The 17,908-nt window shown below is 34.1% G+C and overlaps 4 protein-coding genes across 4 annotated transcripts; all 4 read left to right on the forward strand.

The window, feature by feature from the left end:
* Nucleotides 1-1,996: 1,996 nt before the first annotated feature.
* On the forward strand, nt 1,997-3,118 carry LOC108221654 (F-box protein CPR1-like). The gene has a single exon (XM_017395518.1). The coding sequence runs from the start codon at nt 1,997-1,999 to the stop codon at nt 3,116-3,118; it is 1,122 nt and encodes a 373-aa protein (XP_017251007.1).
* A 2,158-nt stretch (nt 3,119-5,276) lies between these two features.
* Nucleotides 5,277-6,413, forward strand: LOC108221656 (F-box/LRR-repeat protein At2g43260-like). The gene has a single exon (XM_017395519.1). The coding sequence runs from the start codon at nt 5,277-5,279 to the stop codon at nt 6,411-6,413; it is 1,137 nt and encodes a 378-aa protein (XP_017251008.1).
* A 2,878-nt stretch (nt 6,414-9,291) lies between these two features.
* Nucleotides 9,292-10,437, forward strand: LOC108221657 (putative F-box protein At1g47790). Its single transcript, XM_017395520.2, has one exon. The coding sequence runs from the start codon at nt 9,292-9,294 to the stop codon at nt 10,384-10,386; it is 1,095 nt and encodes a 364-aa protein (XP_017251009.1). The 3' UTR covers nt 10,387-10,437.
* Nucleotides 10,438-16,359: 5,922 nt separating this feature from the next.
* LOC108221658 (putative F-box protein At1g47790) lies at nt 16,360-17,454 on the forward strand. Its single transcript, XM_017395521.2, has one exon. The coding sequence runs from the start codon at nt 16,360-16,362 to the stop codon at nt 17,452-17,454; it is 1,095 nt and encodes a 364-aa protein (XP_017251010.2).
* The last annotated feature ends 454 nt before the right edge of the window (nt 17,455-17,908 follow it).

Genomic DNA, 17,908 nt, shown 5'->3' on the forward strand with positions numbered 1-17,908 from the left:
TGTTCTAATCTAACGGTGCTTATTTGTTCAATATACGATCCAACGGATGATAAGCTTTGGGACTATAGGACCATGCGACCAAATTATCTCCCTTACGCTTATTATATATAAGTATATAATAGTAAACTAATATTATTGTGAGAACAAAATCATGATATATGTAGCCCGTGTTAATTGTAGAAGATCTGTTTTTTTGTTAGAATATATAAAAAAGATGATGTGTTTTAGTTAAAAAGGTAATTACTATGTTTTTCGATGATATTTTAGATAATGGAGTTTTTTTAGTTAGAAAATATAAAAAAAGATAACATATTTTAGTTAAAAAGAATAATTGGTATATAGATAGCCCGTATTTTGACCCAATTACCGACTGACCAAACTTTCAATGTTTCGACTTTAATAGTATAGTATAGATAGTATAGATGCCTATGTATTTTTTAAGGTTTGACTTTAGTTTTTGATATAGTCAAATAGGTCTTATATTTGTTTTATGTTTTGATCTTATATTTGTTTTATGTATTGATTTGTTTATATTTTGTTTGAAACCCGCTAATTATAAAAGTCCGTATAAAAGCCCGCGTACCGACCGATCAAAATTTTAATGTTTCGGCTTTGATAGTGTAGTATTTTTTAAGGTTTGACTTTGGTTTTGGTATAGCTAAATAGGTTTTATATTTGTTTTATGTTTTGATCGTAGATTTGTTTTATGTTTTGATTTGTTTATATTTTGTTTGAAGCCCACTAATTTTGTTTGAAGCCCGTTAAGTATAAAAGTCCGTATAAAAGCCCGCGTACCGACCGACCAAACTTTTAATGTTTCGGCTTTAATAGTATAGTATAGATATATTTTAATTGTTAATATTATTGTGGAGATAAAATTGTATTAGAATAATGTGTGTTTTAATTAAAATTGATTTTTAAATAATTATAATTGTGTTTTGATTTTTGCAAAACATCGTTCTATTTTATTTAAAACATAAATAGGAGACACTCTATCTATAGATAAAATATCGCTCTCTCTCCCAGCCGCCTCTCCTCTCTTCCTCTTCTACTAAGGTTTGTCTTTTTTCAAGTAAATCGAGGGGCTTCCACTGGTTTTCTCCGGTGGAAAGCCCCAACCCCTTTATTATCTATTTTTACTCTCGTTAATTTCTTTTCAATAAAACCCAATCTTTTGGGTATTTGTGTGTCTCTCCTCTTGGAGTGTGTGGTTGTGTCTCTCCTTTTGGAGTGTTTGTTATGTCTTTGTTTAGTCATGATTGGGTTGATTTCGTGTTGGATCAGTTGAAAACGATTTTATTGATATTTTTGGTGATCTATAAAAACTGTATCGAATCTGAGACGGTGGTGATTATTGCAAGAGCTCACCTTTCACAATCAAAGATTGTTCATCATTTACGAGTTTACACTTTCGGCATGTCTATAGCTGGTATCCGGCATGTAGATAGCTGGGGTGCCTTCGGCAAGTCTATAGCTGGTATCCGGCATGTACATAGCTGTGGTGCCACTTCTCCAATCTCGATTTATGCGGTTGGTGTTTCTGAACATTGGGCTATCAATAGTTTTTATGTGATATGGTCAATTGCGATGTTACTGTTTCCAGAGATTTTGGTGCAATTTGGATCGCTTGGGATGTCTTTGATTTCGTTCTTAGCTTCAAGAATTATTGAATTCTATCTGTTAAACGATCAGGAAACAAATCATCTAATTGTTTTTAGCATGCTATTTGTTTTACCACCTGGTTGTATCGACAGTTGGGGGCTTGTCCCGACTGTATTATATTCGAGTTAATGAAATCTTCTTGCATTTGTCAAAAAAAAAAAACATAAATAGGAGACTGTATTTTATTTACAAAACCTACTTGTATTCGATTTAGAAATCAAAAATATAATTTATTTACCAAACATGTTACCCTCCATAGATTTGTATATAAGGGATATAATGCGTGCAAAAACCTAAAGACAAATCGTTAATCTGTTCCACCTGTTCTACGTCTATGGCCAACAATTTCGACGGCGATATACCTGAAGACATAGTTAGAGAAATACTTTTGCGGCTTCCCGTGAAACTATTGTTACAATACACGTCGGTTTGCAAGACATGGCTATCCATAATAACAAGCCCGGATTTCATAAGCTCTCATACTCACCGTGCCTTGATGGTCTCCCGGATAGATCCCACACTACTCGCTATTAGAGTTAATGAACTAATACTATTCTCTCGGGCTCGGGATGGACTAACTAGTAATAATAATCATTCAAATAATCTCCTTGTCATGCCTCGTCTTTTTGGCATCAAACCTTTTGTTATAAATTCTTGTAATGGCATCATCTGTGTTGCTAATTTGGTTAACCATAATGATTTATTCTACCTATGGAATCCAGCGATCAGGAAGTGTAGGAAACTTCCTGATCCTCCTAGGCGGCGCAGTTATAGATATATAATAGGGTTTGGTTATGATTCTATCTCAGCCGACTACAAGGTAGTTAGGTGCGAGTATGATTATTCAAGGTACTTTAAAGCCCGAAAAGTGCATGTGTACTCCACGAATGCTGATTGTTGGAGAGAAATTAGGCCTACTATACCTCTAGAGTATAGCAGTTGGATACCTCTAGAGTATCGCGGTTGGAGATCAAAAAGGGCTGATATTGTTGTGAACGGGGTAGTGTATTTTGATAACTTTGATGAGCTTATATCATTTGACCTGCACAAAGAGATTTTTGGACGAATTCCACTTCCTAGCTCTCATCGACTACAGCTGTCAAAAGTCTTGGATTTTGAAGGCGCGGTAGCTATGGTATTTGGATATATTGGTGATGAAGTGGGAGCTCATCTATGGACATTGGATGATGTTTCTGGCCGAGTAACTTGGACCAAAATATTTAGCATCGATGCTGATCCGGACTCATATTTATGGCTAAAATGTTATTTGGGCGGGGGACAATTTTGTGGAAGAATTACAAACAAAAAAACTGATGATGTGTATAACATCTTGTATAACTATGAGAAGAAAAAGACTAAACTCTACAGAAATGATCTAGATGACTCCACTGTTTTAACAGGTATGATACACACAGAGACACTTGTTTCTCTTGGAGGTTTTGAACAAGTGGAGTGAAATGCCAACTAGAGACAACTTACCATCACTCTTATATCTTTTTCTTTATTGCTCTCGAATTGTACTTGTTACTCACTATGTAGCTATTTTTCATTTTCTAGTTCCTGAATTATGCTTTCCAGTTTGATTAATCTGTCCTGTGGTATTTGATTAATATGTCCATTGATGTTTATTACTCTGTCCTTTGTTGATATTAATTAGTTGGATTAAACATATATATGTTTGTAATTAGTAAGTCTTGATTTAACTTGCTAGATAACAAGCATTGCAGTTTGTGTTAAAATTTAACAATAGTTTAACAGCTTAACATTCTTATGCAATTGCGTATTTCTTTGTCACTTCGTGGTCACTGCAAACCAAAATCTTTCCTAAAACTCCTCTGCTGTAAACTTAATTTGCTTTCTTCCTCCTGCTTGGTGGATGTTGCTGGTCATAGACTGCATTCCCAACCATGGCCAGGGGATGATCTAGCCAAGAACATTCATGTATTGTCCAAATCTGTTCTTCATTAGCCAACACTTGTACGGTCATCACTCCCCTGTACAAGACGTGCATCTTCCTCCCTATAGTTACTGCATAGCCTCTGTGCAGGAGGTCGGGTATTTAAATCCACACATTAGTACATGGACAATACATTTCTGCGTGCTTGACTGGAGTTTGTAGATCACTATCACTGAAACATGTGAAATTTTTACGAGCCAAAATCAAGGGCGCACAAAGCGTCCACCATCTGGTGACATGCTCATACGACCACACCTGATTGGTTGCATTCTTTTCTTGTTAGCCTTCACTATAATCATCAGGATCATGCCATCGAAACATACATCTTTCCTGCCATTGACACAGCCCTAAAGTAGGAAAGACATCTACTTTGTGAAGGAAGAACAGGGTGGTGATCCACACACACACTATGCGGGACAATGGGCATTATCAAGCTGCCACAATTTTAGGTACGAGGGACCACACACATAAATGTTGGAAAATGTGGAGAGAAAACATTTGCAAGTTGTTTTGAGCCAAGATTTGAGTAGGCTTGTGTGTGTGTTTGCAACAAGTTACGGTTGGGATGCGTTATTTCTTGTGAGAGTTTGCCAAGGTTTATTAAAGTACTCAAAACGACTAAAAGATGGATGTGTTGTGATGATCCAAATATCTTTATCTTTAGCTATGGAGATGGTCCAAGTATCTTAATCTTCTCAGTTTTCAGTTTTTAGTTTGAACAACTTCAATATTTTCTTCTGCCAAAAAAAAAAAAAAACCTCAATATTTTCTTAAGTTTACCTAAACCGGCTCTGAATCAGCATTTAGTTTTATATGCAATCTACAGTACAACATTACGAAATATAAGAAAAGCACACGATTTTTGGTTCGGTCTGACTGCGGAAGAAGAAAGTAACTTATTGATTTCACTCATGGGATTGTAGACTGCAACCTTCACCTTGTGGCTGGTTAGATCCTGCATTTAACACCCATCCAAACACCTGATTTATATAGGATAAAGGTTTTATAAATAAAATTAGGATAAAGGTTTTATAAATAAAATTATGGATAATATACAGGTAAAAAAGGAACTCACTCCATCCCTCTTACAAATATTTTATTGTCATATCAAAATAATATTATTTTATTTATAATAACTTGAACTATTAATTATATGTTATTTTTAGATACAATCAAATATTACAACCGGGTTCATTAAACATGTTGGTTCCTATCAAAATATAAAATCTCATAGTTCATATTTATTCTATCGTATTTTGAACATATAAAGAATGAAAATCGTATTCTAATTATAAAAACTAGTTGAATTTTGCAAAATATCATTTTATTTTGTTTTGAAAAAAAAAAGAAGAAATTGTATATGACTTACAAAACCTACACATATTTGATTTGAAACAACAAAGGTATAATTTATTTTATATATAAATATTTATTATTAATATATAGAGTTAAGTTTTTTGGAGTCTTGGAATACTCATTATTTGTAATTTGATAGAATATAATTTAATGGTTCCAAATTTAATTTTGTTTTTCTTTACAATATTTTTAAACATACCACAAGTCATAACTATATTATCATGTTAGACTTGTAGTTAGGATACAATGCGTGCAAAAACCTAAAGACAAATCGTGAATCTGTTCTCCTTGTTCCACATCTATGGCCAATAATTTTGACGGCGATATACCTGAAGACATAGTTAGAGAAATACTTTTGCGGCTTCCCGTGAAACTATTGTTACAATACACATCGGTTTGCAAGACATGGCTATCCATAATCACAAGCCCGGATTTTATAAGCTCTCATACTCACCGGGCTTTGATGGTTTCTTTGATAGATCCCACACTACTCGCTATTAGAGGAGTTGATGAACTAATAATATCTGGAGTTGATGAACTAATGCTATTTTCTCGGGCTCGGGGTGGACTAACTAATAATAATAATAATAATCATTCAAATACTAAGTTTGATCGCCTTGTCGTGCCTCATCTTTTTGGCATCAAACCTTTAGTCGTAAATTCTTGTAATGGCATCATCTGTCTTGCTAATTTGGCTAATCAGAATGATTTAGTCTACTTATGGAATCCGTCGATCAGGAAGTGTAGGAAACTTCCTGATCCTCCTAGGCGGCGCAGTTTTAGATTTAAGATAGGGTTTGGTTATGATTCTATCTCAGCTGACTACAAGGTGGTTAGGTGCGATTATGATTATGATTATTTAAGGTATTTTGAAGCCAAAGTGCATGTGTACTCTACGAATGCTGATTGTTGGAGAAAAATTAGGCCTAATATACCTCTAGAGTATCAGAGATTAGGGAGGGCTAATCTTGTTGTGAATGGGGTAGTGTATTTTCAAGACAATGATGAGCTTATATCATTTGACCTGCACAAAGAGAGTTTTGGACGAATTCCACTTCCTGGCTCTCGTCGACTACAGCTGTCATATGTCTTGGATTTTGAAGGCGCGGTAGCTATGGTATTTGGATATGTTGGTGATGAAGTAGGAGCTCATCTATGGACATTGGATGATGTTTCTGGCCAACTACCTTGGACCAAAAGATTTAGCATTGATGCTGATATGGACTCAGGCTTATGGCTAAGATGTTATCTGCGCGGAGAACAATTTTGTGGAAGAATCACAAACAAAAAAACTTACGATGTGTATAACATCTTGTATAACTACAAGAAGAAAGAGACTAAACTTTACAGAATTGATCGAGATGACTCCACTGTTTTAACAGGTATGATACACACAGAGACACTTGTTTCGCTTGGTGGTTTTGAACAATTGGAGTGAGATGCCAACTAGAGACAACTTACCAACACTCCTATATCTTTTTCTTTAGTGCTCTCCAATTCTACTTGTTAATCTGTCCTGTGGTGTTTGATTAATATATCCTTTGATGTTTATTACTCTGTCCTTTGTTGTAATTTGCTGGATTAAACATATATATACATGTTTGTTATTAGTACGTCTTGATTTAATTTGCTAGATCAAGCATCGCAGTTTATGTCAAGATTTAACAATAGTTTAACAGCTTAACATTCTTCTGCAATTGCATATTTCCTGGGAGCTCATGTTGACAAAGATGGAGTATTACCTCATGTATCCCTGATCCGTCTTTCTTATATCTGTTAACAACTACATGTTGATGGAAAAAGAAATTAGACATAATGCTATGCCCTCAGTGGTGTAAAACGCGAAATAATTCCCCAAAAACGAGTCATGGGATTGGCCTTGTGCCCGAAGTGGTAAGTTCCTCCTAACTAAGTTACAATAGTAACATCAGATGACTCAGATATTCTCGGCCTTGCAAATAAACTATCTGCTGCTCCCTATTATAATATATATTATCTACAAAACTTATCACTGCAAACCAAAAGCTTTCTTAAAACTCTTCTGCTATAAACTCAATTTGCTTTCTTCCTCCTGCTTGGTGGATGTTGCTGGTCATAGACTGCATTCCCAACCATGGCCAGGGGATGATCTAGCCAAGAACATTCATGTATTGTCCAAATCTGTTCTTCATTAGCCAACACTTGTACTGTCATCGCTCCACTGTACAAGACGTGCATCTTCCCCCCTACAGCCACTGCATAGCAAGGCCAAAAGCCTCTGTGCAGGAGGTCGGGTTTTTTTTTTTTGTTGACAAAATGCATTCATTAAAAACACTGAATCACAGTCATCACAAATATCTGAACTGACAATACAACCTGATTTAGAATTAAAATGAGCTAAATAACTAGTCATTTTATTTTCAGCTTGCTTAACAAACAAAATATTAATATTCGCGACAATAAAAATGATTACAATGGTTTCCCGAGCAATCCAGTCGACACTAACATTTCTGAAAATAGTAGCGTCACAATTGATCAGCACGCATAAAAATCATGTGATACACCAACCGATGCTGGAGGTCCCATATATTTATATTGAACAATCTTTCGTTGTGCAGGGTGAGCTCTTAGTATATGGATAATAATTTTTTGCCTGCTTGATTGGAGTTTGTAGATTACTATCACTGAAACATGTGAAATCTGTACGAGCCAAAATCACGGGCGCACAAAGCGTTCACCGTCTGGTGACAGGCTCATATGACCACACCTGATTGGTTGCAATCCTTTCTTGTTGGCCTTGACTAAAATCATCAGGATCATGCCATCAAAACATACATCTTTCATGCCATCGACACAGCCCTAAAAGGAAGAACAGGGTGGTGATCCACACACACTATGCCGGACAATGGGCATCATCAAGCCGCCACAATTTTAGGTACGAGGGAGTAGGGACCACACACATATAAATGTTGGAAAATGTGGATAGAAAACATTGGGAAGTTGTTTTGAGCCAAGATCTTAAATAGGCTTGGGTGTTTGGGTGTGTTAGCGATCAGGTGCGGATCTAGACCTTTTAACACTTTTGTAAAATTTAAAATAATCAAAAATTGTAAAACAAAATTTTAAGGGGACACGGGCTTCCTAAATCCGTCCCGGTTTGCAACAAGTTATGGTTGGGAATGGGTATGCCTTATTTCTTGTGAGAGTATAATATGTGTTTCTGTTTGATTTTTGCAAAATATCATTCTATTTTGTTTAAAACATAAAAAAAGAGGAGATTATATTTTATTCACAACACCTACTTGCATTTGATTTAGAAAAATTGAAAATATAATTTCTTTTATATATAAATATTTTTATATTTTTTATTATTTAATCGGTGCTCATACCCAACATGTTACCCTCCATACTATATTATACTATAATAAGCCAACATGAGTATAATTTGTAGTCCAAATTTTTAGTTATATTTTTTGGTTTGGTACTCTCTAAACCTACAAGTCTACAACATGTGGATGTCTATTACTCTTACATTGTTAAATAATTTTATATAATGACAATATGATATCATACAATTTTATAAAAAAAATATAATGATGTTAAAAATAAAATTAATAATATTCAGTTTTGAATATATTTTTTTTAACAAAACCTTCATATAACTGTTTTTTAACTCTAACGTGTTCTATTTTAATACAAACACTAACATTACATAACCCTTTCTAACTCTAATCTGTTACACGACAAATATCTTTTTTCATACTTATAAAGATATACAAAATATGAAATATCGGATTTAAATTTAATTGAATAATAAGCATCACATATTAATAAATCATAAAAGTTAAATTTTCGTGAGAACATATAATCAGTTGGTTAATATAATTTAATTAAAATTTAACTCATTAATATTAAAAAATTACTCCCTCCGTCCCTATTTATCTGTCCATTTTGGAAGTAAAAATTTGTCCCTATTTATCTGTCCATTTATACTTTCAAAGCTAATTTAATGATAGTTTTTCAAATATATCTCCATAATTTCAATTTTCAAGACTTGACTTATTTAAAACTTGGTTGAATTCATGTTTTCAAGACATAAAGTAGGGGTATTCCACTATTTTCAAGATATTAATTAGAGGTATTTAATGAAAAAATTCATACAATCAATTATTCCTTGGTATGTGTTTTTTTTTCCAAAATGGACAGGACGGAGGGAGTAATAAAATAATGTTAAACTTTGAAAAATAAATTACCAAAAAGGCTAGTATACATAAGGATATAATCCGTCCAAAGACCTAAAGACAAATCGTGCATCTGTTCCACCTTGTTCTTCGTCTATGGCCAACAATTTCGACGGCGATATATCTGAAGACATAGTTAGAGAAATACTTTTGCGGCTTCCCGTGAAACTATTGTTACGATACATGTCGGTGTGCAAGACATGGCTTTCCATAATCACAAGCCCGGATTTTATAAGCTCTCATACTCAGCGTGCCTTGATGGTGTCCTTGATAGATCCCACACTACTCGCTTATAGAGGAGTTGATGAACTAATATTATTCTCTCGGGCTCGGGATGGACTAACTAATAATAATCATTCAAATAATCTCCTTGTCATGCCTCGTCTTTTTGGCTTCACACCTTTAGTTATAAATTCTTGTAATGGCATCATCTGTGTTGCTAATTCGGTTAATCATAATGATTTATTCCACCTATGGAATCCAGCGATCAGGAAGTGTAGGAAACTTCCTCATCCTCCTAGGCGGCGCAGTTATAGATATATAATAGGGTTTGGTTATGATTCTATCTCAGCCGACTACAAGGTGGTTAGGTGCGAGTGTGATTATCCAAGGGACTTTAAAGCCAACAAAGTCCATGTGTACTCCGCGAATGCTGATTGTTGGAGAGAAATTAGGCCTACTATACCTCTAGAGCACGGTTTGAGATCAGGAAGGGCTGATATTGTTGTGAACGGGGTAGTGTATTTTGAAAACTTTGATGAGCTTATATCATTTGACCTGCACAAAGAGATTTTTGGACGAATTCCACTTCCTAGCACTCATCTACAACCGAAGTCAGATTTATTGGATTTTGAAGGCGCGGTGGCTATGGTATTTGAAAATGTTGGTGATGAAGTGGGAGCTCATCTATGGACATTGGATGATGTTTCTGGCCGTGTAACTTGGACCAAAAGATTTAGCATCGATGCTGATCCGGACTCACGCTTATGGCTAATATGTTATTTGGGCGGGGGACAATTTTGTGGAAGAATCACAAACAAAAAAACTTACGGTCTGTATAACATCTTGTGCAACTATGAGAAGAAAGAGACTAAACTTTACAGAATTGATCGAGATGACTCCACTTGCTTAACAGGTATGATACACACAGAGACAATTGTTTCGCTCGGTGGTTTTGAACAATTGGAGTGAGATGCCAGCAGCCAACTAGAGACAACTTACTAACACTCTTATATCTTTTTCTTTAGTGCTCTCGAATTCTACTTGTTACTCAGTATGTAGCTATTTTTCATTCACTAGTTCCAGTTTGATTAATCTGTCCTGTGGTATTTGATTAATATGTCCATTGATGTTTATTACTCTGTCCTTTGTTGATATTAATTAGTTAGTATAAACATATAAATGTTTTTAACAAGTGCGTCTTGATTAACTTGCTAGATAACAAGCATTGCAGTTTGTGTTAAAATTTAACAATAGCTTAACAGCTTAACATTCTTCTGCAATTGCGTATTTCCTTGTCACTTCCTGGTCACTGCAAACCTAAATCTTTCTTAAAACTCCTCTGCTGTAAACTTAATTTTCTTTCTTCCTCCTGCTTGGTGGATGTTGCCGGTCATAGACTGCATTCCCAACCATGGCCAGGGGATGATATTCCAAGAACATTCATGTATTGTCCAAATCTGTTCTTCATTAGCCAACACTTGTACGGTCATCACTCCCCTGTGCAAGACGTGCATCTTCCCCCCCATAGCCACTGCATAGCAAGGCCAAAAGCCTCTGTGCAGGAGGTCGGGTATTTAAATCCACACATTAGTACATGGACAATACATTTCTGCCTGCTTGACTGGAGTTTGTAGATCACTATCACTGAAACATGTGAAATTTTTACGAGCCAAAATCAAGGGCGCACAAAGCGTCCACCATCTGGTGACATGCTCATACGACCACACCTGATTGGTTGCATTCTTTTCTTGTTGGCCTTCACTAAAATCATCAGGATCATGCCATCGAAACATACATCTTTCCTGCCATTGACACAGCCCTAAAGTAGGAAAGACATCCACTTTGTGAAGGAAGAACAGGGTGGTGATCCACACAGACTCTGCCGGACAATGGGCATTATCAAGCTGCCACAATTTTAGGTACGAGGGACCACACACATAAATGTTGAAAAATGTGGAGAGAAAACATTTGCAAGTTGTTTTGAGCCAAGATTTGAGTAGGCTTGTGTGTGTGTTTGCAACAACTTATGGTTGGGATGCGTTATTTCTTGTGAGAGTTTGCCAAGGTTTATAAAAGTACTCAAAACGACTAAAAGATGGATGTGTTATGATGATCCAAGTATCTTTATCTTTAGTATTGGAGATGTTCCAAGTATCTTTATCTTCTCACTTTTCAGTTTTTAGTTTGAACAACTTCAATATTTTCTTAAGTTTACCTAAACCGGCTTTGAATCAGCATTTAGTTTTATATGCAATCCACAACATTACAAAATATAAGAAAAGCAAACGGTTTTTGGTTCCCTCTGACTGCGGAAGAAGAGAGTAACTTATTGGTTTCACTTTCATGGGATTGTAGACTGCCTAAACCTTTACCTGTTAGATCTCGCATTTCCCGCCCATTCAAACACCTAACTAAAATAGGATAAAGATTTTATAAATAAAATCACTCACTCCATCAACATATTGCCCTCTTGCAAAGACTATATTATCATATCAAAATAATATTATTTTATTTATAATTACTTGAAATATCAATAATATATTATATTTAGATACAATCAAACATTACAGAATTGATCGAGATGACTACACTGTTTTAACAGGTATGATACACACAGAGACACTTGTTTCTCTTGGAGGTTTTGAACAAGTGGAGTGAGATGCCAACTAGAGACAACTTACCAACACTCTTATATCTTTTTCTTTAGTGCTCTCGAATTCTACTTGTTACTCAGTATGTAGCTATTTTTCATTTTCTAGTTCCTGAATTATGCTTTCCAGTTTGATTAATCTGTCCTGTGGTGTTTGATTAATATGTCCATTGATGTTTATTACTCTGTCCTTTGTTGATATTAATTAGTTAGTATAAACATATAAATGTTTTTAATAAGTACGTCTTGATTTAACTTGCTAGATAACAAGCATTGCAGTTTGTGTTAAAATTCAACAATAGTTTAACAGCTTAACATTTTTCTGCAATTGCGTATTTCCTGGTCACTGCAAACCTAAATCTTTCTTAAAACTCCTCTGCTGTAAACTTAATTTGCTTTCTTCATCCTGCTTGGTGGATGTGGCTGGTCATAGACTGCATCCCAACCATGGCGGGGGATGATCTAGCCAAGAACATTCATGTATTATCCAAATCTGTTCTTCATTAGCCAACACTAGCTTGTACAGTCATCACTTCCCAGTACAAAACGTGCATCTTCCCCCCTACAACCACCGCATCAAACATTACAACCAGTTTCATCAAAAGTGGTACAATCTCTTAAATTTTTATATAATAAATATATTGGGGTTTTTTTTACTAATAATCAAGTTTAGAAGAATTTTTGCAAAAATACTGTCACTGTTTAAAACAACTTGTAAAAATACTATATTTCAAAATTTTTTTTGCAAAAATATGGTAGTTGCATATGCTCCCATATCTGCAATTGCTAGCAATCATATATGCAACTACAAATGCAACTTTGACGAAATCGGTTGAAAATTACATTTAGTTGCAAATAAGTTGTAAGCGGTTTCAAATGACGAAAAATGAGTGCCCCTGCAGGGCTAATACTAATATTACAAAAGCAATCATGAAATCAACTAAAATCAAATCAAAAATCGTCCCAAACCAGCAAATTGAAATCGAAGAGATTTAGGAGAGAGAGGGAGATTTCGAAGTTAAGTTATAATTTAAAAGAGAGATAAAGATATGGAGTGAAATCGGAGAGAGAGTATAGGGAGGAAGACAAAGCGAGAAGGGGGAAGCGAAGATTTACTCAGTTTGTTTAAAAAGTTTGTTTTTTAAAGAAAACGTAAACATGCATGCAACAAATAGAGGAAAACCCTATTACTACAAATATTATGCTAAAAATAGCATGAGTGACAAATACCTTAAAATATTTTCTATCATATTAACTTTTATCAAGCTATAAAATCTCATGGTTCATATTTATTCTCCTGTATTTTGAAAATATAAAGAACGAAAATCGTATTCTAATTATGGAAACTATTTCTGTTTGATTTTCGCAAAACATCATTTTATTTTGTTTAGAACAAAAAAAAGAAGAAATTGTATGTAATTTACAAAACCTACACATATTTGATTTAAAACATAAAAGGTATAATTTATTTTATATATAAATATTTTTTATTAATATATAGAGTTAAGTTTTTTAGAGTTGGTGGAGTCGAAATTGGATAAAATATAATCTAATGAATCTAATTTGAATATTTTTTTTGTCTAATTTTTCTTCTTTTCTTTTGTGTCAGGGCCTAAAATTTTTTTAAACATACCACAGCTATATCAGAGCAACCATAAGAAGCCATTAGCTAAAAGTTTAGGTGGCTTTCCAAAATTAAAAAATTTAGCCAATGCCCACGAAAAACACCACTCCAACCATAGCAAGCCATTGTCTATAGTTATAGCCATCCCCTGTGGATGACTATATTTGTCAAAACACTACAGATCTGTAGTGAATTCCACGTCATCTCCTGCAATTTATTTTCCTCCTTCTCGCTGATTACATATAAATTATTACCATATTAAACTGATATATTCTATTTATAACAATCTAAATATTAATAACATACTATTTTTAAATTACAGTCAACCAATATAGCCAATATCATTGAAGCAAACTGTCTTAGAGCATCTCCAACCATCTAATGCCCTTGGCTAAAAGATGAGTTGGCATACTTAAAATAAAAAGATTTAGCCAACAGCTCCAAAAACTCAACTCCAACCATGATGAGCTGTTGTCTATAAATTTAGCCAACCTCTTATGGATGGCTAAATTTGTCGAACCTCTACAGGTCTGTAAGAAAATCTGTAGGAAGATTGTACATCATTTATTACCATATTGAACTGATATATTCTATTTTAACAATTTAAAACATTAATAACATACTCCCTCCGTCCCATCCAATTCTTTACATTGGGTTTGGGCACGGAGGTTAAGAAATATGTATAAAGTAGTAGAAAAGAGAAAAAAAAGTGGGTGAAGTGGTGGGACCCACTGATTTTTAATATATAAAAGAGAGATAGTGGAGTAAAAGTAGTGTGAAAAGGGAGAAAAAGTGGGAAAGTGGTGGGACCCATTAACTATTTTAGGAAAGTTTTGTAATGTAAAGAAATGGGTGGGACGGCCAAATAAGGAAACTGTAAAGAACCTGGTGGGACGGAGGGAGTACTATTTTTAATTTATAGCCAACCAATATAGCCAGTACTATTGTAGCAAAATGTCTTACAGATTCAGCAAACTTTACATAATGTCTTACAGGTCCAATTTAGCCAACGATTATAGCCAACACCGTTGGAGATGCTCTTACAAGTTCAGCAAATTTTACATGGGTCCTGTTCCCTGACAACTGATTGTCAGGGAACATTTACACAACACATTGTGTCCCAGCCGTTGGATCGACGATCCAACGGCTGGGACAAAAGGAAAACTTTTTAAGTATCCGCGGTAAATAACCGCGGACACTAGGTCTTTCCGCTTGTTTCTTACGCGGACACACAGGGCTATCCGAATAACAGCGGACAACACAGACATATGTATTAGCTGTCAAAACCCTAACCCCAGGTCTCTCCATCTCTAAAAAAATGAAATTATACTCTCCTTTTTAAATTTATGGATTTAGATGATTATTATGATTAAACTAATTTTGTTTTGAATAAATAACAATTAACATTATTTTATATTATATGTTTAGAATTTTTTGTTTATATATTTTTAATAGTTAGTAGATTATTATTAAAATTATCATTATTACCTATACATTCTTATGTTAGTATTTTATTATAAATTTAATTATTTTCTTAAAATTTTTTTAATTGATTAACTAATTTTTTTGTCAATAGTTAATATATAATTTTTATTCTTATCACATATTATATATTATAAGTATTATTTATTTTTTGTGTTATATAAAATATATTTAAATTTAATTTATTTAACAAAAATATATTGTTAAAATATATTATATTGTTTCTCTCTTTTACTTTAACAAGGTTGTGTAATGTTGTAAAGAACTTCGTGGTTAGGGTGATATTTATGTACTTAAAGTGAATATATAATAAATATTATTCTCTTTTATGTGATATATATAACACATCAATATTATTCTCTGTAATATATATAAATATTATTCTCTTTTATGGAGTATATATACCACATAAATATTATTCTCTTTTAAATTAATTTAAAACTTAAAACAAGAAAAACGTTTAAAAAAATACATTGTTTAAGTAGCATTTTATATTTTTGTTAAATAAATTAAATTTAAATATATTTTATATAACACAAAAAATAAATAATACTTATATTATATAATATGTGATAAGAATAAAAATTATATATTAACTATTGACAAAAAAAATTAGTTAATCAATTAAAAAAACTTTAAAAAAATAATTAAATTTATAATAAAATACTAACATAAGAATGTATAGGTAATAATGATAATTTTAGTAATAATCTACTAACTATTAAAAATATATAAACAAAAAATTCTAAACATATAATATAAAATAAAATTAATTGTTATTTATTCAAAACAAAATTAGTTTAATCATAATAATCATCTAAATCCATAAATTTAAAAAGGAGAGTATAATTTCATTTTTTTTGAGATGGAGAGACCTGAGGTTAGGGTTTTGACAGCTAATACATATGTCGTCCGCTGTTATTAACCGCTGATAACTCTGTGTGTCCGTGTAAGAAACAAGCGGAAAGACCTGTCCGCGGTTATTTACCGCGGATACTTAAAAAGTTTTCCTTTTGTCCCAGCCGTTGGATCACACTGTGTAAATGTTCTTGTCAGGGAACAATTATAGCCAATATGTAGCCAAAATCATTGGAGATGGTCTTATATCATCATATTTGTAGTTAGGATACAATGCGTGCAAAAACCTAAAGACAAATCGTGAATCTGTTCTCCTTGTTCCACATCTATGGCCAATAATTTTGACGGCGATATACCTGAAGACATAGTTAGAGAAATACTCTTGCGGCTTCCCGTGAAACTATTGTTACAATACACGTCGGTTTGCAAGACATGGCTATCCATAATCACAAGCCCGGATTTCGTAAGCTCTCATACTCACCGTGCCTTGATGGTTTCCTTGATAGATCCCACACTACTCGCTATTGGAGGAGTTGATGAACTAATGTTATTTTCTCGGGCTCGGGGTAATAATAATCATTCAAATATTAACTTTGATCGCCTTGTCATGCCTCGTCTTTTTGGCATCAAGCCTTTAGTCATAAATTCTTGTAATGGCATCATCTGTGTTGCTAATTTGGCTAATCAGAATGATTTAGTCTACTTATGGAATCCGCCGATCGGGAAGTGTAGGAAACTTCCTGATCCTCCAAGGCGGCGCAGTTACAGATTTAAGATAGGATTTGGTTATGATTCGATCTCAGCTGACTACAAGGTGGTTAGGTGCGATTATGATTATAATGATGTAAGGTACTTAGAAGCCAGAGTGCATGTGTACTCCACGAATGCTGATTGTTGGAGAGAAATTAGGCCTACTATATGTCTAGAGTTTCGGGGATTATGGGGGGCTAGTATTGTTGTGAATGGGGTAGTGTATTTTGAAAACTATGATGAGCTTATATCATTTGATACACACAAAGAGATTTTTGGACGAATTCCACTTCCTAGCTCTCATCGACTACACATGTCAAATGTCTTGGATTTTGAAGGCGCGGTAGCTATGGTATTTGGATATGTTGGTGATGAAGCAGGAGCTCATCTATGGACATTGGATGATGTTTCTGGCCGAGTAGCTTGGACCAAAAGATTTAGCATCGATGCTGATCTGCACTCTGGCTTATGGCTAAAATGTTATTTGGGCGGAGGACAATTTTGTGGAAGAATCTTAAACAGAGGAACTTGCGATGTGTATAACATCATGTATAACTATGAGAAGAAAGAGACTAAACTCTACAGAAATGATCTAGATGACTCCACTGTTTTAACAGGTATGATACACACAGAGACACTTGTTTCGCTTGGTGGTTTTGAACAATTGGAGTGAGATGCCAACTAAAGACAACTTACCAACACTCTTATATCTTTTTCTGTATTGCTCTCGAATTTTACTTGTTACTCACTATGTAGCTATTTTTCATTTTCTAGTTCCTGAATTATGCTTTCCAGTTTGATTAATCTGTCCTGTGGTGTTTGATTAATATGTCCATTGATGTTTATTACTCTGTCCTTTGTTGATATTAATTAGTTAGTATAAACATATAAATGTTTTTAATAAGTACGTCTTGATTTAACTTGCTAGATAACAAGCATTGCAGTTTGTGTTAAAATTCAACAATAGTTTAACAGCTTAACATTTTTCTGCAATTGCGTATTTCCTGGTCACTGCAAACCTAAATCTTTCATAAAACTCCTCTGCTGTAAACTTAATTTGCTTTCTTCATCCTGCTTGGTGGATGTGGCTGGTCATAGACTGCATTCCCAACCATGGCCGGGGGATG

The sequence above is a fragment of the Daucus carota genome, chromosome 5 (assembly GCF_001625215.2).
Source record: "Daucus carota subsp. sativus chromosome 5, DH1 v3.0, whole genome shotgun sequence".
Classification (NCBI taxonomy): Eukaryota; Viridiplantae; Streptophyta; class Magnoliopsida; order Apiales; family Apiaceae; genus Daucus; species Daucus carota.

What these genes read in the sequence shown, in the direction of transcription:
- LOC108221654 (XM_017395518.1), top strand. Translation starts at nt 1,997, where the DNA reads ATGGCCAACAATTTCGACGGCGATATACCTGAAGACATAGTTAGAGAA.
- LOC108221656 (XM_017395519.1), top strand. Translation starts at nt 5,277, where the DNA reads ATGGCCAATAATTTTGACGGCGATATACCTGAAGACATAGTTAGAGAA.
- LOC108221657 (XM_017395520.2), top strand. Translation starts at nt 9,292, where the DNA reads ATGGCCAACAATTTCGACGGCGATATATCTGAAGACATAGTTAGAGAA.
- LOC108221658 (XM_017395521.2), top strand. Translation starts at nt 16,360, where the DNA reads ATGGCCAATAATTTTGACGGCGATATACCTGAAGACATAGTTAGAGAA.